Raw genomic sequence first — 23,977 nt, forward strand, 5'->3', positions numbered from 1 at the left:
CCACCACCTTATGGAACCTACCTCCGGTCTGTGGTCATTACCCTTGCGGTCAATGTGTGGCATGTCCTTTAACTCGAGCTTCCAAAACAGTTCAACTGACTAGCAACTGGAGTTGGACCCAGAAAAGACACACTAATTGCAACACCCGTAACTGCATCTATCTGATCACGTGTCCATGCCCCCTACAATACATTGGGATGACCACCCGTCAAGTCAAAACTAGACTAACTGAACACAGAAGCAACGTACGTTGCAAAAAGACAAATACCAAAATGTGTTCACATTTTGCAGAAAACAACCATACGCCCAATGATCTAAATTGGACTATTCTAGAGGCCTTCCCCAACATCACAAAAGAAGCCCTGTTTAGGAAAGAACAATGCTGGGTTTTTAAGTTGGGCTCTCATCTCAGGGGTTTAAATGACGACATACCCTGGGCAGAATTAAACAACAATTAGAGACTCCAGGGTTCAACTGGTTTTACGTTATCTCTAATCATTTAATGGCACAACTCCATTTAACTGGTATGATACCACCCCTCTGGTTTTTATCACCACACGTTTTATTACCACATATTTTAACCTTTTCTGTTGATTACTTAATGCACTACATCGTATTAAGTCTGGGTATGATTGACATACAGAAAGGTATAGGAATAAGGATCAGCGCCCGATCAGATAGATCACACCTTTTTCCTTGAACACCTTTAACACTCCAATATGGCCGCCGCGATACTACGGCGAAACAACTTTCGAAAATGATCCCCGTTTGTATTGCTTTCAGAGCCCATTCTAAGATGGCCGCCACGTTCAGGTACGCTCATCACAAAGCGCTACTTAAGCACGCCCACGTAAGCGTCTCTTCACGGGGCCCAGAGCGAGGGTAGGACACCGGCGAAGTTGCTTGTCTACCGCTGTGAGTACCACTCAATGTCTTTCTTCGAATACGGTAAGCCTGGCCAGTACGCCGTTTTTCAATAGACTGCTGTAACAGGACCTGTCATTGTTTTGTTTTACCTTCCTTTTAGACTCCGGAGCAACTGTAGTGCTCTGTACTTCCCCGTCAGCGCGAATTAGGCTTTTGGGGGTGAGTTTTTATGCCCGTCACCGGTTTGACAGCAGTTTCCCCATCATGCATGTCTTTGTAATTCAGTCCGGTCTTTGCCATTATTACTCTAGCTACCAGATCAATAAACTGTTTTACCTCACCGTCCTACAGGTCCTGGTCTATTGTAATGATCAAATACTAATTGAAATGGTCTATTTAGATGTTGCCTAAATTAAAACGCTCATGATTGGTTAACGTCATGACTAGTCTAGTTTGTCTTTTTCACTGAACCACATAAGATCGCATACCATGCTGGTCACTCGCCTTTTACACTGTTTTTAAAACCAATCTACCACCTCGGATTACCGAACACTGGTTTCCTCACGACTCATCCACCTAGTCTACCATCACTCCTTAGCTGGGTCTGAGTCCTTTAGCCACTTGTAGTTCACAATGTGTTCTGCACAGCACCTGTACTCTATGTGTTTTTTGGCAGGTCTAATTGCTGGTCTTATTCTCCCCCCCCCCCTTTTATCTTGTCCCTTTCTCCCACAGGTTTTGGTACATTCCAAGTACCAGTTTTCCATCAACCTACTCCTGCCGTAATCAGCAAATACTGCGATACGGCGGTGCACTCACTTCTCATTTAATCGGTCCTGACGAAGTGCCATTGACCCCTTCTGGGGCAGATGGGGCACGAAACATGTTGACCACACTCACTCAAGTTTAGCCCTTAGGGAACATTATTTCCTATACAGGGCTTCTTCATATTTTTAATAAGGTTGGAGCTACCTCATGAATAAAAACTGTATTTAGCAGGATAGCTCCTTAAACCTTTTTTATCTACCTCACCCCTAGTGCACCAATCCGCCCTCACACCCACACGCACCCATACGGCTTCTTCAAAAGATCCCCGACAAAGAGCCCCGGTTTCGGGAGCCCGTCAGGCATTGCAGCGCCGGCCAGACGAGGGGCAAATGCCCATATGATGAAGCATGACATCCCTTGGGGTGTGTGAGGGCATTTCGAAGAAACACCTGTGCTTCCCCTTCCCCCCCTTTCCCCTGTCTTAGACAGTACCCCTAGGAACTGCTCATTCCTTTTCTACTGTTCCATTGGGGCCTATGAGCAGGACCTCACAAACTTGGCTCCACGTCCCTCCTTTTGACCACAAGGCAGCAGGCAGGACATAAGTGCTTTTCAAGTTGTTTTCCCCTACTACAAGTTATCCTGACAGCGCATTCGCTGTCTAGGCTCAACCTAAAAAGGTAACTACTGTGTTCACCTGTCAGAGAGCCACACAAACACCTGTGGCATCATAAGGTGCCCATAACGCCACTGGATTCAAGCTAGCCTGGCTGATGACGGCTGATTAGCCAGAAACCGGTCCCAGGATGCTTGTTTCCGGTCCAGGGAAGACATGGCTTGGCAGTTCTGGCTGGACTGTTCCCATGAGGCACAGGGTCAGACTGATTTGCATATGGCTGGGTCTAAACTGGGGTGGCGGAGTGTCACGGGGTGGGCGTCCAGCGGGGCTTAAGTAGAGACCAGAGACTAAGGAATGTTAGTGACCCAGATTTATTAAACTTCAAAAGAAGTTTTTTTTTGTTTTTAATGTCCCGACTTTAGGAAATGCTGGTGCACTTGCGATGCGGTTGTTCCAGCGTGTGTCGTTCTTCTTTGGTCCCGAGGGAACACCAGGTTTTCTTCACCGGTTGGGACTCAGGTGGCCGACATAAAATAAACAAAAGAAAATAAGTCTCTTAGTTGCAGGAACACTTTTAAGGAGTGCAGGGTCGGGTCGTGAAGGACACCGTAGCAAGGAAGGTTGTGCATGAGTGTGAGTAGAGCCACCACCGTTAATTAGCTATCAGCGCAGCAACTGTAGATGAACCGTCTACTAGTTACAAGAAGGCTTCCCCTTCTTTTACGAACCCCCGCCGCCCGGACCCCAGGATACGATCTCGTACCTGTTGAAGCCAGGAACCTCCGGGTCCCTGGCAGGGCGCTGCGTGTCTCCGGCCTCGTGGCTCGTCCGTTGCTCCTTCTCTGCTTTCTCCTTCCAGCGCGGTCTCGTCCTCCTCTTTTCGCTCGTCTCCCGCTTGCTCCGTCCTCTCTCCTCGCGTCCACGGTTCCTCCTCCGCTTCCGGGTTCGCTCCTCTTTCCATCTGCTTCCGCCAATCCACATCGACGATGTCATAGGGGGCGTGTCCTTCGTCCGACAAGGAAGTAGTATCCTGAAAGGGCCAGCGCTGCAAACCGGCTTCCATCGGAAATGGTGAGGGTCCCGTCCCGGCCACCGGGGGCTGTGGGTCAGAAGAGGGAGGTGACAAAGGTGAGTCTATGGTATTTGGTCGATGGATAGGCAGCACCTCCCGACACACCCCTCCCCAAGAGTGGTCCCGCTCGGGGACCGAGTGCACCCGAGAGAGGAAGTCGGCATTTGAGTTGTCCGAACCCTTCCGGTGATATATGTCAAACACAAAAGGTTGAAGGGACAAAAACCACCGCATGACGCGAGGGTTGTTAGATTTGTTGCGGCACATCCGGATGAGTGGGGCGTGGTCCGTGTAGAGCCGAAAGCGTCGGCCCTCCAGGTAATAACGCAGTTTATCCACTGCCCACTTCACGGCCAAGCATTCTTTTTCTATTACAGGGTAGTGGCGTTCTCGGGGAAATAACTTCCTGCTGATAAACAAGATGGGTCTTTCTATTCCATCCTCCGATACTTGAGAGAGTACGGCCCCAATGCCGGTTTCAGAGGCATCAGTTTGCAGTAGGAAGGGCAAGGCAAAATCCGGAGAGGCCAGCACCGGTCTGCTAGTGATAGCCTGTTTTAACCGAGCAACAGTCTCAAGAACTCGCGGGGTTGGTTGCCGCACTGTTCTGTCTGAGGTGGATTTCTTTAACAGTTCGGTCAAAGGAGCGGCAATTTCAGAGTATAGGGGTATAAACCGTCTGTAATATCCCAAGAGGCCGAGAAAGGCTCGAACTGCCTTTTTGGTGGTAGGGACTGGGGTCTCCGTGATGGCTCTGATTTTTTCCTTTTGGGGTTCAATGCAACCCTTTCCCAGAAGGTATCCCAGATAACGTACCTGGTGAAAAGCCGCAAAGGATTTCCCGGCATTGATATGGAGCCCTGCGGTTTGCAACTCTTGTAATACCCGACGGCAATGGTTTAGATGAGAAGTCCAGGACGGGCTGAAGACCACTATGTCATCAAGGTAGGCTGAGGAGTACTCCAGATGTGACCTAAGAATAACATTTATTAAGCGCTGAAAGGTTGCGGGAGCCCTGTGTAAGCCAAAGGGAAGTACAGTAAATTCGAACAGACCCTCCGGGGTTGAAAAAGCTGTTTTCTTCTGATCGCTGACCCGCAGGGGTACCTGCCAATACCCCTTGGTTAAGTCAAAGGTGGTTATGTACTTGGCTTTTCCTAACCTTTCTATCAGTTCATCCACGCGCGGTAGGGGATATGCTTCAAGGGAAGAGATAGTATTAACTTTCCTGAAATCGATACAAAACCTGATGGACCCATCAGGTTTGGGTACCAGAACTATAGGGGACGACCAGTCACTTGTTGAGGGCCTAATCACACCCATTTGTAGCATTTTATGTACTTCTGCTGACACGGCAGCTAGTCTGGCCTCAGGGATTCGATAAGGTTTCCGTTTTATCGGGTCGTTGTGACGAGTGTTTATGTGATGCTCCACCAGGGTAGTTTTACCCGGGGTGTCGGAGAACAGATCCCGAAAGGAACAGAAGAGCTCCAGAAGCTCCTTGGTTTGGGGGACAGTCAGCTCGTGGTTTACGGTTAATTTCTCAAGGGTACATGTCTTTGTTTGTTCTGGCTGGGATAAGTGTATGCTTTTTGGAGGAGGGCCTAACCACTTCTTTAATAGGTTTATGTGATAGGTTTGGGTTGTTCGGGTGGTCATTTGTAGCCTATAGGTAGTGTTCCCTATCGTCTCTACCACCCTATAGGGACCCTTCCACTCCCTTTTTATCTTGCTAACGCTTTGTGGAAGCATTACCAGAACCCAGTCGTCTACGCGTAGAGTACGTAGTTTTGTACCCTTGTCATAGTGTTTCTTTTGCTTTACTTGGGCATTTTCAAGATTATGTTGAGCCAAATCACGAAGTTTACCCAAGGTGGACCGTAAATGTAGGGCATACTCCAGGAGAGTCTGGGTGTTATCCTCCTCGGCCTCCCAGGTTTCCTTTGTCATTTCTAGCAGTGTATGAGGCCGCCTGCCATATAGAAGTTCAAACGAGGAACAACCTAGACTGCTCTGTACCTGCCCTCGAATGACAAAGAGAGCCAGAGGCAGAAGACGATCCCACGACTTTCCTTCGCTTTCCAGCATTTTTCGTAAGGTTAACTTCAGGTTCCCATTATATCTTTCAACGAACCCATCTGTTTGGGGATGGTATACGGACGTTTTAAGGTGTTTTATGTTCATCAGGCTACACACTTGGGCCATAAGTTTTGATACGAAGGGAGTTCCCTGATCCGTGAGTATTTCTAAAGGGAATCCCACCCGGGAGAAATACTCCAAGAGTCTGTCTGCTATGCAGGCAGTCGTGATACTCCGAAGGGGGAAGGCCTCGGGGAACCTAGTACAATAGTCTACTAAGACTAACACGTACTGATATCCTTTGGAAGAGCGGGGTAACGGTCCAATGATATCCATACCCACCCGCTCAAAGGGTTGACCCACGATGGGTAGGGGTTGGAGCGGCACTCGCGAAGGTTGATAAGGATTCTTGAGTTGACAGACCGGACATGTCTGACAATAGGACTTAATATGTGCGTAGATACCGGGCCAATAGAAGCCCCTCAATATGTTCTCGGTGGTTTTGTGGGCCCCCATGTGGCCGGCCAAAAGATGACTGTGTGCAAAAAATAATACTTGTTCCCTAAAAGCCTTAGGGACGAGGAGTTGGGGGGAGGCATTGGCACTAGGTTTGCGATATAACAGACCCTTTTGGATGGTAAAGGAGGGGTACGTAACGTTCCCTTTTGTTGGTTGATTTCTAGCCTCTTTCCATGCATGAACGAGTGTGATATCATTGGTCTGAGCCCAGTGAAAGTTCTTGTCAATTGTCCAAGGTTCCTGTACCAGAAGGGCCGGAACCGCTTTAGGAGGGGCCTGGGTGGTCCCCCAGAAGAGGGATAGGAAGTCAGGATTGTCTGTCCCCAGGATAAGATCTTCAGGCAGAGTGTCCAACAGTCCTACAGTGACATGGATAGCACCTGGTTTCCCTGGACAGGAAAGTGGAACCCTGTCGGTGGGATAGAGGCGTACATCTCCGTGTATACATCTAATAGCTACCTGCCCCCCAGGAATTCTCTGCTTTGGGGATACAAAACGACTTTTGATCATGGACTGTCTACAGCCTGAATCCAGTAACGCTGATACTGTGACTGTGTTTACCCTGAGACTTACATAATAGGCGGCTCCCATCTCAGTGGAATAGAGCATGTTGCGGGGCCCGTAGCTGACGTACATGGGCTCATCTATTTTTCTTCGGGGGCAAACCCTGGCAATATGACCCCATTCCCCACAGTCAAAGCACTGGGGTTGTCTAGGGCTGAGGAGTTCTGTCCGTACGTTTTTGACTTTTTCCGGTTCTTTGATGGGACGAAGAGGTCTTCTTGGTACGGTGGAGGGACGTAGACCTTTTTCTGGTTCCCATATTAAGGGGCGAGGTTGTGCTCTGGCAAACGAGGTGGCCATTTCTACTGCCTTGTCAATCGTTAAACCCGCATGTTGTTTTAGCCAGTGTTGCGTGGCAAAGGGCAATGCTTCTAGGAATTGCTCAAGTATGACGGCATTCATTATTTCGGTTTTTGAAAGGTCATTGGGACGTAACCACTTCTCTGCGGCCATCTTAAGTTTAATGTACAGAGTCTTGGGGGTATCCCCGGTAGCGCCTTTCTCTCTGCGAAAGCGCAGCCTATAGGCTTCGGCATCCATACCTAGATGTTCCAGGATCACCGCCTTGATGTCATCATATGGGATTTCGCCCCGGCATTCGCCAGCTGATATGCTGCCTGTGCCTCTCCTGACAACAGCGGGGCTAAGAAGAAGGGCCACTTTTCTACCGGCCAACCTGCGGCTCATGCCGCTCGTTCAAAATTAATCAAGAAGGCGTTGGGGTCCTTGCCAGGGACATATTTTTGCAGGGAGATGGTGGAAAAAGCACTGGAGGAACTGACAGTCCCAGGAGTAACAGGAATGGAGGGAATCTCGTCGACCACGCGAGTCAGGGCATCCATTTGGGCCTTCATTTGATCTTTAAATGTGTCTCTGTCAGCCTGAGCACTGGTGAGCTGTCTCTCGATGGCCCATTCCAACTTTCGCTGCCCCTCCACCAAGTGCTGGATAAGCGCTTCCATCAGGAATCCGGCTCCTGCGCTTTATGCCCGCATTCTCCACCACTTGTCACGGGGTGGGCATCCAGCGGGGCTTAAGTAGAGACCAGAGACTAAGGAATGTTAGTGACCCAGATTTATTAAACTTCAACAGAAGGGTTTTTTTGTTTTTAATGTCCCGACTTTAGGAAATGCTGGTGCACTTGCGATGCGGTTGTTCCAGCGTTTGTCGTTCTTCTTTGGTCCAGAGGGAACACCAGGTTTTCTTCACCGGTTGGGACTCAGGTGGCCGACATAAAATAAACAAAAGAAAAGAAGTCTCTTAGTTGCAGGAACACTTTTAAGGAGTGCAGGGTCGGGTCGTGAAGGACACCGTAGCAAGGAAGGTTGTGCACGAGTGTGAGTAGAGCCACCACCGTTAATTAGCTATCAGCGCAGCAACTGTAGATGAACCGTCTACTAGTTACAAGAAGGCTTCCCCTTCTTTTACGAACCCCCGCCGCCCGGACCCCAGGATACGATCTCGTACCTGTTGAAGCCAGGAACCTCCGGGTCCCTGGCAGGGCGCTGCGTGTCTCCGGCCTCGTGGCTCGTCCGTTGCTCCTTCTCTGCTTTCTCCTTCCAGCGCGGTCTCGTCCTCCTCTTTTCGCTCGTCTCCCGCTTGCTCCGTCCTCTCTCCTCATGTCCACGGTTCCTCCTCCGCTTCCGGGTTCGCTCCTCTTTCCGTCTGCTTCCGCCAATCCACATTGACGACGTCATAGGGGGCGTGTCCTTCGTCCGACAAGGAAGTAGTATCCTGAAAGGGCCAGCGCTGCAAACCGGCTTCCATCGGAAATGGTGAGGGTCCTGTCCCGGCCACCGGGGGCTGTGGGTCAGAAGAGGGAGGTGACAAGGGTGAGTCTATGGTATTTGGTCGATGGATAGGCAGCACCTCCCGACACGGAGTGAGCTAAAGAATGATGATGGATTAAACCCAGATCAGTTGACTGGGGGTGAGTGTTTGATTTGCTCTAACGCTCCGTCCATCATCCCCTTTGGTATCGCTTTGTTCGCCCTAAGTTGGGAGGGTATGCCCAGACATGGGTCCCTTGCTCACTTTGCCACTGGATTCAAGCTAGCCTGGCTGATGACGGCTGATTAGCTAGAAACCGGTCCCAGGATGCTTGTTTCTGGTCCAGGGAAGACATGGCTTGGCAGTTCGGGCTGGACTGTTCCCATGAGGTACAGGGTCAGACTGATTTGCATATGGCCATGTCTAAAGTGGGGTGGCAGAGTGAGCTAAAGAATGATGATGGCTTAAACCCAGATCAGTTGACTGGGGGTGAGTGCTTACAATGTTCAACACTCCCTCCATCATCCCCTTTGGTTTAGCTTTGTTCACCCATAACGCCATGTCTGCAGCAATTGCTCCCAATACCCTTGCACACAAATACCAATGCAAAAGGGACTGTTTATTTTTAACACGTAAATATTTCCTCATCGTACAAATCGTGGGCGGTACTGTTTGTCGGATTAATTTAAACTGCATGTTTTAAAGGCTTCGCCAGTGACTCTGTTGATGGTCGTTTAGGTGGTTATTTAATTCTACCATTATTATTAACTGCAGAGGATGTGGCCTAACAACAACATTTATCTACCGTGGTGCTGAGGTGCAAGGTTCGAGTCTTGACATTCTTTTAATATCCTCTAATCATGGGCATATTAGTAATTTTTTGTAGGTGTACAAAAGATTAATATATCCTTGTGTAATGTAACAACTGGTCCTCGAAAGCGCTCCAATACCTTCACCATCTTTTTGAGCTGCATAAAAATAATTTGGTGTAAACTGCAAACTTTGAAGCTGGGGGATAAGGTTCTCGTTTTGGCGCCACTTAAACATGTAGGGGCATATTTACAATAACTGGCGCATCCCTGCATATCAGCAGGGATGCGCCAGTTATTGTGTGCCACAGCTCCGCCACCATGGATGCGCCGCATTTACAATGCGGCGCACCATGGGGCAAAAACGGCACAGATGCGTGACGCATCTGTGCCGTAAAAGTGGCGCATTGCTGGAGTTGCGTCGCAAGCGTGACGCAGCTCCAGCAATGCTCTGGGTGCCCTATCTTGTTAATGCTGCGTCAATCCTTACCCCTGCTTCAGGCAGGCGCAGGGTTTTGACGCAGCATGGGCCTAAAAGTGACTGAGTGAAATCTTGTAGATTTCACTCAGCCACTTTTAGGAGGCGTTCCTGCGCCGGAACGCCCCCCCCATGCAGGAACGCCTACATGTGGCACAGGGCTTTACAACGTGACGCATCTCCCTGATGCGTCATGTTGTAAGTACCCCGCACCATGGCGCAGGATTTGCGCCACCGCTGCGTCACAAAAGTGACTCAACGGCGGCGTAAATGAGGCGCAAGGGGCTTGTAAATCTGCCCCGTAGTGATTTTGGTCGAATCACTTAATTTTCACGTGCCTAACAGGAAAATAATATTTCCTTTAATAATCTAACTGCTGTTTTTATAAAGAATAGTACATGCCGTATTTACTTTAAGAAAGAAGCAAAAGGGGGGGGGGGGTTTCGTCCAAACACAAGCCAGGTTGAAATGTATTCATGCAATTCGGTCTTATGCTTTTATCCGCTTAAATAAAGAGCGGCTTGATAAATCGACAGCCAGATTTTTCCCTTTTTTTCATTGCGTATTTACTTTAATTGCATGGTTTCTATTTGTAACCATTTAAACACTTACAAGAACTGGCACAGACATTTATGTAATAGTGCACAGCGTGTAAATGCACATATATGTTTATATAGCGCGCCTCATAGCCTCACCAAAGGTCTAGGGCACAGCTGCCCGTGGGCCCTCACACCCAGCCCTTTGAATAGAGACTAGTGCACACCCAGCCCACCCCGCTACAATGCCTTTTCGCTGCCACTAAGACCCACAGAGCGCAAAGCCAGCGGGCACAGGTCGGTACAGATCTTCCTCTCCGTACATTGCATCGGTCGCTCTACGGCCGCCATCTTCTTTGTGCCCTAGGAAAGTCATTTACATCATACACCAATAAAGCCTTGAGTGAAGTGAGTAGCAGCCTGCTGCAGTGCCCTGCTGCAGCCCTTTGAGGAGTTCCTGCCATAATAGGTATATCTGTGGCCAGGACCACCCCATGTCATCAGAGTATGCATCTGGGGCCCACATCTCCAGCAGTTTGCGTTGGTGGCCATTCCATATCTCTTCATGGTGATGGGGTGGGGGGGCTATTAGGACCCGTGTATTATTTCAGCTCTATGAGCTTTAACTAACCATTGGAGAAACATCATTAATCTGTTGGCAGCCCTTTAACCCCTGTGCCTATGACGTCATGCCCCAGGCCGCCCTTTTCCTCTCCCTCATTTCCAGGTTAGTTTGATGCGTGTCGCGTATTGTTGTGCTATACATATGTGTAATGAGATGTGAGGACTAGAGTTGGTAATTACCATAGAGAGCAGTGCCCAGTCAGGGTGTTCACTGGGCAATGAGGGGTAGACCTCATTCAAAGAGGTGCGGAGCTGTTTGTGTGTCAGTACACGCAAGGGGCTGTTTATGTGTCAGTACACGCATGGGGCTGTTTGTGTGTCAGTACATGCATGGGACTGTTTCTGTGTCAGTACATGCATGGGGCTGTTTGTGTGTCAGTACATGTATGGGGCTTTTTCTGTGTCAGTACACGCATGGAGCTGTTTGTGTGTCAGTACACGCATGGGGCTGTTTCTGTGTTAGTACATGCGTGGGGCTGTTTCTGTGTCAGTACATGCATGGGGCTGTTTGTGTATCAGAACATGCATGGGGCTGTTTGTGTGTCAGTATATGCATGGGGTTGTTTGTGTGTCAGTACATGCATGAGCTGTTTCTGTGTCAGTACATGCATGGGGCTGTTTCTGTGTCAGTACATGCATGGGCTATTAATGTGTCAGTACATGCACGGGGCTGTTTCTGTGTCAGTACATGTATGGGGCTGTTTCTGTGTCAGTACATGCATGGGGCTGTTTTTGTGTCAGTACATGCATGGGGCTGTTTCTGTGTCAGTACATGTATGAGGCTGTTTGTGTCATTACATGCATGGGGCTGTTTCTGTGTCAGTACATGCATGGGCTGTTTGTGTGTCAGTACAGGCATGGGGCTGTTTTTGTGTCAGTATACGCATGGGGCTGTTTGTGTGTCAGTACACGCATGGGGCTGTTTGTGTGTCAGTACATGAATGGGGCTGTTTGTGTGTCAGTACCCGCATGGGGCTGTTTGTGTGTCAGTACATGCATGGGGCTGTTTCTGTGTCAGTACACGCATGCGGCTGTATCTGTGTCAGTACACACATGTGGCTGTTTGTGTGTCAGTACATGCATAGGGCTGTTTGTGTGTCAGTACACACATGGGACTGTTTGTGTGTCAGTACACGCATGGGGCTGTTTGTGTGTCAGTACACGCATGGGGCGGTTTCTGTATCATTACATGCATGGGGCTGTTTGTGTGTCAGTACACGCATGGGGCTGTTTCTGTGTCAGTACACGCATGGGGCTGTTTGTGTGTCAGTACACACATGGGGCTTTTTCTGTGTCAGTACACGCATGTGGCTGTTTGTGTGTCAGTACATGCATGGGGCTGTTTGTGTGTCAGTACACGCATGGGGCTGTTTGTGTGTCTGTATGCCCATGGGGCTGTTTCTGTGTTAGTACACGCGTGGGGCTGTTTCTGTGTCAGTACACGCGTGGGGCTGCTTGTGTGTCAGTACACGCATGGGGCTGTTTGTGTGTCAGTACATGCGTGGGGCTGTTTGCGTGTCAGTACATGCGTGGGGCTGTTTCAGAAGTATTCTGTAAGGTTGAGAAATTGATATTGCTGAAGAGGCCCCCAAGAGTTTTCAGTCCCCTGGCATGGAATTGCTTGATCATCCCTCGTTCTACAGTAAGCGTCAATTCTGGATTCTTAACCAGTGGGAGATGTGGTGAGCATCGCTCATGTACTCCTGTTAGAGTCACCAGTGCAGTCCATGCTCAACCGCACTTTTTAATGTATGTTATTCACTGGACGACCGGCATAGTCTTAGCGTTGTAGCAGGGCAGAGCGGGACAGGGCAACCAACCCTGCTTCTAGGTTATGGAGGGGTGCAGCCAACAGTGGGTGTCGCAAATCCACCATCTCATTAGAGGTTCTAGGTCGCCTGCCCACCCAAGCTAGTTTGAACATTTGGGAGCCGAGGCGCCCCTAGTTAATGGGATGAGGACATTTTAATACAAGTGTGAGAAGGCGGCCTGATATATGCTGTCCACTAGTTCTAGTGGGCACCTTGTATCAGTCCCAACAACCCCTTATGGTGAATGGTTAAAGACAACCTTTATTGAAAGCTATCCCAGTGGTAGCTATGGAGAGCAGCCTTCAGGCTAAGTCTTGAAGGAATGTAAAGCAGCTTGTTTTACCAGTCTATAATCTCTTGAATGATCAAATGAAAGGACAACCACACCAGGTATATATTCAAAATATATGTATTTAAGATAAAACACACCCCTCTAGTCTCTTTATGAGACTGGACTTCGAAGTACTTAATTTACAAGTTAGCAATCAACAGTAATAGCACAAATACACGTTTGGGCCCTAGGGGCGTACCAAGCCATATCCCAAAAAAGTGGTATTAGAACCTCGACTGAACTAGACACAAGGCCTAGAGCCTGTAGAATCGCTGGGACCCCAAGAAACCACCTAAGGTAGTGACACAGGGGACCCACGGGGACTGTGTGCAGTGTGTCAACACAACCGCAGGTTCCCATTCTATGGGCAATGTCGCGTTTGAAAATTTAAAGATTAGGGACACTTAGAATCGAGTCAGGACCAAACCCTTTTGGACTTAAGAAGTTCTAGGGCTAGCACCCACGGGAGCACCAGAGTACTTGAGTTACCTCACCCAGGGAAGCCGGGTGCATAGGTGTCTTTTGGTGTCGGGTCACGTCGTCGATTGCAATGGAAGCCTGCAAAGAACTGCTGCTGCCATGAAGAGGAGAAGTGTCCAAAGAGATCCAAGCCTGGATCTAGGATGGAAGGAACCTGAAAGCAGAGGGGACAGAGTCTGGGTCACTAGCCAGTGACCGAGGGCAGGATGGACCAATGCCCACAGATGTCGGGTGCTTCAGGTGAGTTGATGGGTGTCTTGACTCTTCAGCCACAAGGTCCAGGAGGTGCCGATGATGATTCTAGCTGACCCATGAAGTCTGTCGAGGGCTGCTGTGTCGGCGACCAGATTGGACCCAACAAGCCTTGGCAACGGCAAGTCACTGGAAATCAGAGAAAGGACTGCGGTACAGACCAGCAAGGTCTGAGGGACTCACCCAGCAAGGGTAAGTCGGGGGACATCTGGCGCAACCAGGAAAGCCCAATTAGAAGAGGAGTTGCCTTCGTGGGGACCTACTAGCCAACAAGCTAGCGATCGCGAAGGAGCCTCAAGCGGTTGCGCTTGAAATTGGCCCACGGGTCACTCGAGGAGGGGAGGCCAGCAATCTTCGGTGCAAGACGTGCTCAAGGCTAGGGCTACTGAGATCCCAAAGCACAACTTCGAGGATGTCCTAGAAGATAGTGTTGCTGCAAAAGTTCACGGTGTCCAAGGGTTACGGTTCCATATCACCCACGATAGCCACAGGCCTCAGCTTTGCTGTGGACTCAGGGTATCCTCGGGAAAGTCTCGAAATCTATGTCTGGTGATGCAAAGACTTCGGCATCCGTCGGGAGCTTCAGCGATGCAGACCGGTCAGTTGCTTCGCTGGTGCCTGCCAAGCAGGGGAGTCACTCCTTGATGCCAAGGGAGATTTCTTAAGTCTTCTAGTCAGGATAGAACACTGAAGGTCCAGGATATATGTTGCAGAGTTTCTTCCAGGGTAATCTAAAGTCGCAAGGACTGGGTTCCCATACTTATACTAAGTTTGGGCGTTGGGCATACTCTAGGGACCCACCTATGGGAGGGTTTGGAAAGAGGGGTGGTTACACCCATTTCCTTTGTCCAGTTTCACTCCAGAGCAGGGGCAGGTAGCCCCTGCAACTGATTTGAACTGGACTATGCACAGGCACACCAAGTGTGCCCCAAGTGCAGGACTTCAAAGTACCAGAGAGTGCTCCCGCCCAGCCCCAATACACATCTGCCTGTCTGGGGAGGTGGTTACACCTCCCTAGGACAGGAAACCTATTGTCCAGCCTTCTCTGCCAGATTTTCGGTCAGCAGCAGGAGGCCAGACCCGTGTCTGTGGCAGAGGCATCCATTTTGTGATGCCAGGGCTCAGAAAAGTCCTACCGGGTTAGACCAGTGTGAACATGTCTCTCCCTCTTCAAGGGTGGAATTCTACCCCCGCCGCCAGGACTGGCGGGGGGGTAGTATTCCAAAGCGTTTGACACCAAACACAACATGTTTCTGTGCAGCCATTCCAAAGTTAGCATTTACCGCGAGGTTATAATGCACGTAAGAGTATATGGTCAGGCTGCACCACCAACAGCATCAGAGGAGATACTCCGAACGCTGCAGAGGGGCTCTGCTCATGCAGGGGCACCCTCTCACATAGCAACCAAGCACTCTGACTTCAGGATTGTTAAGGCCTGCCATAGGAGTGACTTATAGGTTTTATATTTGTGTGCAATGGTAGTGATATAGGTACCCTATACCACTGTAAGGGGTGCAAGCACACCCTTACCCAGGCTGCAGTAGCAGACCTGTGGTGCCATTTTGGAGTGCTTCCCAGGTGTGGCATAATACATGCTTCAGCCTCTGGTAGGCCTCTGAGGTACCTATGCCCTAGGTACATAGTATACCATATACTAGGGGCTTATAAGGCACTCCAGAATCCAATTAGATAGGTGCCTAATGTACATGCAAACCATTTTAGAGAGGACGCAGCTAGGCTGTGGTCCTGATTAGCAGGGCCACAGTCAGACTAAGGTAAAAAAAACTGTGAAACATCAGCAAAAAGTGGGGGTACCCATGTGAAGCAGATCCTACTCTCCTACAACAAGTATAGCAGCTTAGGCAGAACTACCATTTTCATACCAGATCTGCTGGCTCTGGTAGTTAATTTCATTCCTCCTTTAACCTTGCAACATCCATCACACACTTAAGAAGAGATTTCTCCCCAGATCGCAGAGATCTGCTCGGCCGGTACGGAATAAGTGTTTCTTTCAGATAACGGGGTCCTCTGCCGTTCAGTCCTTGTAGTTCTATGCAGCAATAGTGCATAGGGAGCCAATGTAATGAGCACAATAGGGGGAGAGAGGCAGTTCTGACTGGCATATTCTGGACTAGGCGGGCGCTGTATTCTGAACCTCCTGGAGTTTGTTGAGTAGACTCGTCAGTTGCAGCTAAAAGAGCATTGTATTAGTCCACGCGGCTGATTACCAGGGCCTGAACAAGGCATATCGCACAGAGAATGAGAGGAGTGGAAATACTCTACGCAGAAGACTCCTCATATGAGAGCAGGTGCCAGTGGCAGCCACAACCTCATCTTTCATAGTAAGAGTCTGGTCCAGGCGAAGACTCAGATTTTGAGCCGCTCTCTTGGGGGAAGGAGCTGCGCCCAAGTATGTAGGCCACTACTCCAGGGATCAGAGCGTTTTCCCAAAGAGAATAATTGCAGTCTTGTAGGCATTCAGCTGGAGAAAGTTTTCCGTCATCCAAGTCGAGATGGCTTTCGTGGCCTCAGAGAAACGAGCTTTAGTGGTAGTTATATCGTTGTTAAAGGATAAGAGAAGTTGGGTTTCATCCGCATATGAGATTGGGATGAACCCATACTCTCTGATGGTTTTGGCAAGGGGGCCACATATATGTAGATCAATGTGGGGCTGAGGCAGGAGCCCTGTGGCACTCCCTTGTTGAGCTCGATGGTGCGGGATCTGAATGGTCCAAGATTGATGGTCTGTGTACGTTGAGTTAGAAAACTCGAGAACCATTGTAGAGCTCGGCCACGCATACCTATCTCTTCAAGTCGTTTGAGCAGTCTACAGTGGGACACTGTGTCGAAGGTTGATGTCAGATCCAACAACACCAGCAGAGCAGCCTGGTTCTCATCGAGGGAGTTTCTGATATAATCCGTAACCACTATTCGAGCTGATTCAGTGCTGAACGTAGGTATGAAGCCGGACTGCGAGGAGTCCAGACATCCAATAGACTCAATGTTCTCAGTAAGTTAATTATTAATGTGACGTTCTAAACGTTTGCTCATCTGGGAAGAAGAGATATAGGATGGTAGTTTGACAGATCCGATGCCGGGAGATTCTCCTTCTTGCGAAGGGGAATCACCTGTGCGTGCTTCCAATCTAGTGGGAGCTGTCCTTCACTCATCCACAGGTTTAGTATAGGGAAAATGCAAGGGGCACGTTGCTTAGCTAGCATAGATGGATTCGTGGCTGGCATTATATCTAAGGGTGATCCAGATTTAGCGGTTTTCAGCATTTCACCGATGGAGCCAGCATTAAGGGGTATAAAGCTCTCCAGAGAGCATGCATTATCCAAGTTTGGTGGATTGCAGAGGGGTACTCCCCTCAGAAGGTCACTTGCTCCTGTGAACTTATCATAGATCAGATTTATTTTATCTTCGAAATGGTTGCAATGGCATGACATAGAGCTTGCGAGGAAGGTGTCATTAGTGCAAGCAATCGGATTAGTAAAGGATTTAAGAACTTTATATAGTTCTTTGAAAGAGTTCCCGCTTGGTTGAGTTGTAGAGCAATATGTGATTTACCTGTTTTTTTTAATGTTCCTATGATATAGCGCTATGGTTAATATATAGGTCTCTTTATCATTGGGGTTATGGGACTGATGCCAATGTCTCTCTGGTTTTTTTAAATGTACTTTCTCCTTGCACAGTTCAGACGAATACCAGGCAGCATGCCGTCTATGTTTGCCTTCGTATTGCTGTTTTAAAGGGGCTAGGATGTCAATGGCTGATTTTAGGGCTTTGTTACAGTCTGCTAGCCCTAAGGAGACATGCCCTGTCTCCCATCTCGTCAGAGCAATAAACTCCTTAATAAAGGCATCCGGGGTGATTTTACGCCATTGTCTCCTCAGGCGGTAAGTAGGATTATTTAGGGGTGTGACAGTATGGGTAACAGTGATCTGAAATCCAATCATAGAGTGGTCCGTCCAAGGTAGAGGGTGAGCAGCTTCAGGAGAAATGAAAGGAGAACTGATAAAAATCAGATCCAACGTGTGTCCCGCCGTGTGGGTGGGACCGGAGTTGATCTGCTTCAGGGCTAATGTGGCCAGGTCTGTAGGGAGTTGAACTGATTCCATATTGGAGGAATCTTCAAAGTGAACGTTGAACTCTCCCAACAAAACAAAGTGTTTTGTGGAAAGGATGTGGGTGGCAATCGCTTCCATTAATTTCAAGTTAAAGTCTCGTAGGGGTCCCGGGGGACAATATACAAGGGCTCCTTTCCAGTACTATTGGGGCGATAATTAAATTCTAAAAACACATATCTCTATATCCTCCTCCGAACAAGATTCAATTTGGGATACTTTCAAGGAATCTTTGTCAATTAAAGCCCTTCCAAGCTTGTGTGGGGGGAGTAGGGGTGTGTCACAAGCTGGGTTCAGGGTCTCCCTTTAAGGGATAGGCGGTAATTCTCCCTCCTGCTTCGGTGTGTGGCTTTGGTAATGACAGTGTATACAGGAAAAAGGACCTTTGGGAATGAGAGGAGAGCTTAGTTTCTCTAATAATTTATAAGAATGTGAAACCTTACCTTGAAGTCTGATACCTGTATGTTCCTCCACAGAGTACGAGAATTTTAATGTGCTAGGGGCGATCCAGTGGTAGGCCAGGGATAAATACTCCACAAACAATACACAACAGGGCCCATACACATTTACCCAAATCTCATCGATTTCCCTGGGAACCTCTGGGGGTCTAGTTACTGATCAGTTATTCACCTGTAGTCTCATAAATTTGAACAGCCTTGGTGCCTTACTCATCTTTTCATCCAATCAACTCTTTCCTCTGGTCGGTGGACCATTAATTGAGTTAGTTGATGGTGATATTAACAGCTATCTAACTATTTCAATGACCTTTAGTGAAATAACCACAGACTTTGTCCTCCACACTTGGCAGGCAGTCACTTTTTCAGTCATCGGGTCAGCCTTGAGGATTTATGAGCATGCGCAGACCTGCATAATTCAACTCCATTTTCTCTTCCTGTCATATGCGCGGAGAGGCCCACATGTGCACTATTGATAAAAGAATCATAAACAGATGTTATTTTTTCAAATACGTAATTCTCACTGTTCACCACCCACTTCTACTCTGTCCCGTATTATTATTATTTCTCGGAGCAAAAGCATTAGTGTGAACAGCATTCATTAATATTCTTGCAAGCAGATGCTGGGCATCCGGTTCCACAAAATCACGTGGTTAGTCTTTTTGCACAAGTATAAAGCTTTTCCCTCTCAAAAGCGAGTTAATCACATCATCTCTGTTCAGTTCTAGTGCACGCGAAGCGTTTTTCCGGGTTAAAGCTGTTTTAGTCGCGTTGCGCATTACTTCACGTTATTTCAAGCATGCCTAAAGCTTTCTACCCACGTGTCGGTGTTTGGTGTACATTAGTTTCGATTAATTTTCGATTATGACTACTAATAAAAGTAAATGAGGGATTGTTTCAAGCAAGTTTCTTTTTCTTGAAACCTTGGTCTATCAGGGGCTTCTGAGGCAAAAGATGCATGGGTCATGGCTCCTGGCGACGCCTTGGCGCAGACGGGCTTGCCTTTGGTGCGCCGGCAGTGTGCCTGCTGCGTGCATCTGCTGCACGTCAGCGGTACCATGAACCTTAAATAAGGGCTGGGAGAACAACTAGACCGCTGACTCCCACAACCCCCAAATGTCAAGTGGCAGATAAAATGGAAAGTATTCAAAATGAAAATGGGGCAGCATAAAATAAATTAAAGAAGGTAAGAGAGGGGTCAGCTACTTGGCTGCGCGTCCACAGATAAGTAGCCTATTAATTAAGGATTTGCAGCAACCTATTATGGTACACATTAATACAATGTCCTGTGTACCTGTGACGTAGCTTGGCTTGTTAGCCTTGAAACTAGCCACAGAAGGGACATCCTGAGCCCACTTCCTCCAGAGAGGACAACAAAAACATTATATTTGTGTGAACGTGAAGACCACAGCTGAGACGGTATTTCCATGATTTTCTGTAATATAGAGACGTGTGCACGTGGAGTGAGCGTTCACATAAAATAGACACTTTTCTTCAATATTTGAAACGCAGCCAGCTCCACCCTAGTCATGCCAACTAATAACGTCCTAAATTAATCATGATTTTCAGGTTAAAAAACTCTCTAACCGCACGTTGACTGTATGCAGGCCTTTGACCCCATACAGCACTCTGCTAATATTAGGCTTTTTTTGCGCTATTAACAAACACTGGTAAAAACATGAGGTTTCACCTGTATGATTAATAATAATAAGCTGTTTTTAGTGGTAAGTGTTATGTATGGGGTAGTCGGAGGTGTATCTGTCTTATGTATGGAGGCAAGCATCTGCTAACCGTAAGCAAGGAGCCAGATATAGGGTATATGGACAAGAGTCGGAGGTGTGTCTGTCTTATGTATGGGGGCAGGCATCTGCTGACCGTAAGCAAGGAGACAGATATAGGGTATATGGACAAGCAGTCGGAGGTGTCTGTCTTATGTATGGGGGCAGACATCTGCTAACCGTAAGCAAGGAGCCAGATATAGGGTATATGCACCATCAGTCGGAGGTGTATCTGTCTTATGTATGGGGGCAAGCATCTGCTAACCGTAAGCAAGGAGCCAGATATAGGGTATATGGACCATCAGTCGGAGGGGTTTCTGTCTTATGTATAGGGGCAAGCATCTGCTAACCGTAAGCAAGGAGCCAGATATAGGGTATATGGACCCTCAGTCGGAGGTATATCTGTCTTATGTACGGGGCAAGCATATGCTAACCGTATGCAAGGATCCAGGGTATATGGACCATCAGTCGGAGGGGTTTCTGTCTTATGTATGGGGCAGGCATCTACTAACTGTAAGCAAGGAGCCAGATATAGGGTATATGTACCCTCAGTCACTGGTGTATCTGTTATATGTATGGGGGCAGGCATCTGCCAACTGTAAACAAGGAGCCAGATATAGGGCATATAGACCCCCAGTCGGAGGTGTATCTGTCTTATGTATGGGGCAGGCATCTGCTAACCGTTAGCAAGGAGCCAGATATAGGGTATATGGACCCCCAGTTGGAGGTGTATCTGTCCTATGTACGGGGCAGGCATCTGCTAACCGTTAGCAAGGAGCCAGATATAGGGTATATGGACCCCCAGTTGGAGGTGTATCTGTCCTATGTACAGGGCAAGCATATGCTAACCGTAAGCAAGGAGCCAGATATAGGGTATATGGACCATCAGTTGGAGGGGGTTCTGTCTTATGTATGGGGGAAGGGATCTGCTAACTGTAAGCAAGGAGACAGATATAGGGTATATGGACCCTCAGTCGCAGGTGTATCTGTTATATGTATGGGGCAGGCATCTGCTAACTGTAAGCAAGGAGCCAGATATAGGGTATATGGACCCCCAGTCGGAGGGTTATCTGTCCTATGTGCAGGGCAAGCATCTGCTAACTGTAAGCAAGGAGCCAGATATAGGGTATATGGAACTCCAGTCGGAGGTGTATCTGTCTTTTACGGGGCAAGCATCTGCTAACTGTAAGCAAGGAGCCAGATATAGGGTATATGGACCCCCAGTCGGGGGTGTATCTGTCTTTTACGGGGCAAGCATCTGCTAACTGTAAGCAAGGAGCCAGATATAGGGTATATGGGCCCTCAGTCGGAGGTGTATCTGTCTTATGTATGGGGCAGGAACCAGATATAGGGTATACGGACCCCCAGTCGGAGGTGTATCTGTCTCATGTACGGGGCAAGCATCTGATAACTGTAAGTAAGGAGCCAGATATAGGGTATATGGACCCCCAGTCGGAGGTGTATCTGTCTTATATACGGGACATGCATCTGCTAACTGTAAGCAAGGAGCCGGATATAGGGTATATGGACCCCCAGTCGGAGGTGTATCTGTCTTATGTACGGGGCATGCATCTGCTAACCGTAGGCAAGGAGCCGGATATAGGGTATATGGACCCTCAGTCGTAGGAGCATCAGTAAAGATACTTCAGAAAGCCTCAGCAGGTAGAGAGCAAATGTCAGGAAACCAGGGAGCAGGAATCCACCAAACATATACGTGTATGACCAGGTCCCTCAGACTAGGGGTGGGTAACTGCCAAGGATTACTGGCACGGCTGGGATAGGCCCTCCAACGCTGGTTATCCCTGTATCCTGAACAACTGCAAGGGAGGAGACGGGTCCGGCCAGCACACTGTGCGGTTACTGACAAGTCCAATTAGCTTGGAATTGAGCCGGGTTACGCCTGTAGACATGATTCATGCATGAAGAGGGGTGACTGAGCGAATACCTCTTACTACATATGTCCCCTTTAAGTAAACTGGGAGTACCTGGGCCACTGGCCTGACTCCTACGAATCAGTACAGGGGCTCGTACTGTAATGAATCCATCAGACCTCCATAACTTGGACTGTGTGACAGATCTCAGCTTAATTCACCTGAAAGATGCATTTTTCATTGCAGCAGCTGAGGTTGATGCTGTATAATGGCTCATGGAAGCAGCTCAGAGACCGCCAGGGATGTGATCTATCGTTGTTTAGAAGAACTAAATGACAAAGAGTTCAAGGAATTCAAAGTTCGGCTACGAGACTCCGCTGCGGAACCTGGACAGGCAAAGATCCCAAGATCACGACTTGAAAATGCGGATCACTTGGACACATCGAACACTATGATCGGACATTACGGTGACCGAAGGACCCTCGAGTTCACACAACATGTACTGGAGAAAATTCCCAGAATGGACCTTGTAGAAGAACTTGAACCTGCAGCACAGAGATGTAAGTACCCGGATGTTGTACTGTGGACCTTGGAGTTGAGCCATGCATTCTTGTTCAACTTTGAATTAAAAAAAAGATGAATTTGATTGGCAGCAAGTATTCTGAAATTCCATATTCAGAGGAAGTCTGGGTCTGTGCACTCACAGCAGTTCTTTTATTCGTCCTATATGCAAATTAGAGCTGCAGAAAAAGACCCAAACAGTACTTCTCACCTATTGTGTCCTGTGTGTGGTTGTGATATATTATGCACTGTTTTGATGTTTCATCTATTTGTGTACAGTGTGTTTGTAACTCCTGACCCACGCCGTGATGACCCTGGTGAAAGGGTGAAGGGTCATCTCACAAGTGCATGACATTTCAATGGGAGGGGAAGGTACATGGACAGTGAACAAGGGGGGCTGTTTTATTGGTCACTAGGGTGACGTTTTGCTGTTAATTAGCCATCGGCCAGGTTAGTAGCAGAGGACGACATTAATAGCAGAGATTATGTACCATGTGGCCAATGGCTGAACAGGCAGAAAATACACACCACTGTTTACCTGAAATAGTATTTACACCTAGGCTTGTGTGTCTGGACACATCCCTCAGTGTTGTCCTGGAATGGGACATGCATGTTACGTGTGCCTGGCATTTGTAAGTGTCTGGGCCTTGGGTCCCCTTAGGTTACTCTGTAAACTGGAATTTTGATCCCAGGCACCACATGTGATGTGACTGTATTGTTAAATCCTACCACATGATGTAAGTGAAAAAAAAAATATGATGTAAAGACAGAAGCAAAACGTTTATGTATTTAAAAGAAAAAATACTAACCACATGTAACGGATGTATGATGTTACAACGCGATCTTTACACCGCGATACATCTACAATGCAGTCATTACAACTCAAGTCGTAACAACGACTTGTGCTTGGATGGCGCTGGACTTAGGAATAGTATGATTTACTATTCCAACTCCAGCCTACGTAACAGTAGGGAAGGTTTTGGAATAGTAAATCATACTATTCCTTAGTGTAGAGCGCCATCCAGCGCAAGACGTTGTAAAGGCTTGCGTTGTAATGGCCACGTTGTAAACATATCGCAGTGTACAAACCACGTTGTAATGGATGATTCCACATGTAGCAGTATTGGTTATAATAGAAAGGCTTTCTTGGTTATCAAGTATAATGGGGTTGTTAGTTTATCCCTCTTCAGTTGAGGAGAACAGAGAAGGCATGGACAGGTCTCTGTATATTATTTCACACACTAATATCCAAGCATGTAGGCTCTTGTTGTTGCTGTTAGTGGATGTACCTTCCGCATGTTTATCCGTCTGGACTGTGGCCAGCCCACACGTGTTTCGTCCCTATATGGCTGTTCACCTGGGTCTTCCTCAGGGCTCTCAGAGTCATAAAGAGAGGATGAGGTTGAGTTGTTAACGTTAAGTGAACAGGGTTTCAGAAATAGAATCCATCTGTCTGGTATGGATGTCTGTCAACGGTCTGAGGTAGAAGGACACACCTTTGTTACCACCAGTTTACCAGGGCGTGGGAATCTAAGGATGAAGGACTGTCACTTATGATGACAGGAATAAGGTGCGCAGGCTGAGCTGCAGGGTTGTTTCTAACTGG

At 48.1% G+C, this 23,977-nt stretch overlaps 1 protein-coding gene across 6 annotated transcripts in view; it reads left to right on the plus strand.

Moving 5' to 3' along the window:
* The window catches only part of LOC146808610 (NACHT, LRR and PYD domains-containing protein 3-like), a 567,098-nt gene that overhangs the window by 145,292 nt on the left and 397,829 nt on the right, over positions 1-23,977 (plus strand). For 3 of the 6 annotated variants that reach the window (XM_085623640.1, XM_085623643.1, XM_085623639.1), the window contains exon 2: positions 22,057-22,370. In XM_085623640.1, the coding sequence (XP_085479766.1) occupies positions 22,079-22,370 (292 nt within the window). In that variant the 5' untranslated portion in view covers positions 22,057-22,078. Of the gene's footprint in view, positions 1-783; positions 916-22,056; positions 22,371-23,977 lie in introns of all 6 variants that reach the window. The other 3 variants (XM_085623644.1, XM_085623642.1, XM_085623641.1) reach the window with 2 other exon arrangements.

The sequence above is a fragment of the Triturus cristatus genome, chromosome 8 (assembly GCF_964204655.1).
Source record: "Triturus cristatus chromosome 8, aTriCri1.1, whole genome shotgun sequence".
Taxonomy (NCBI): Eukaryota; Metazoa; Chordata; class Amphibia; order Caudata; family Salamandridae; genus Triturus; species Triturus cristatus.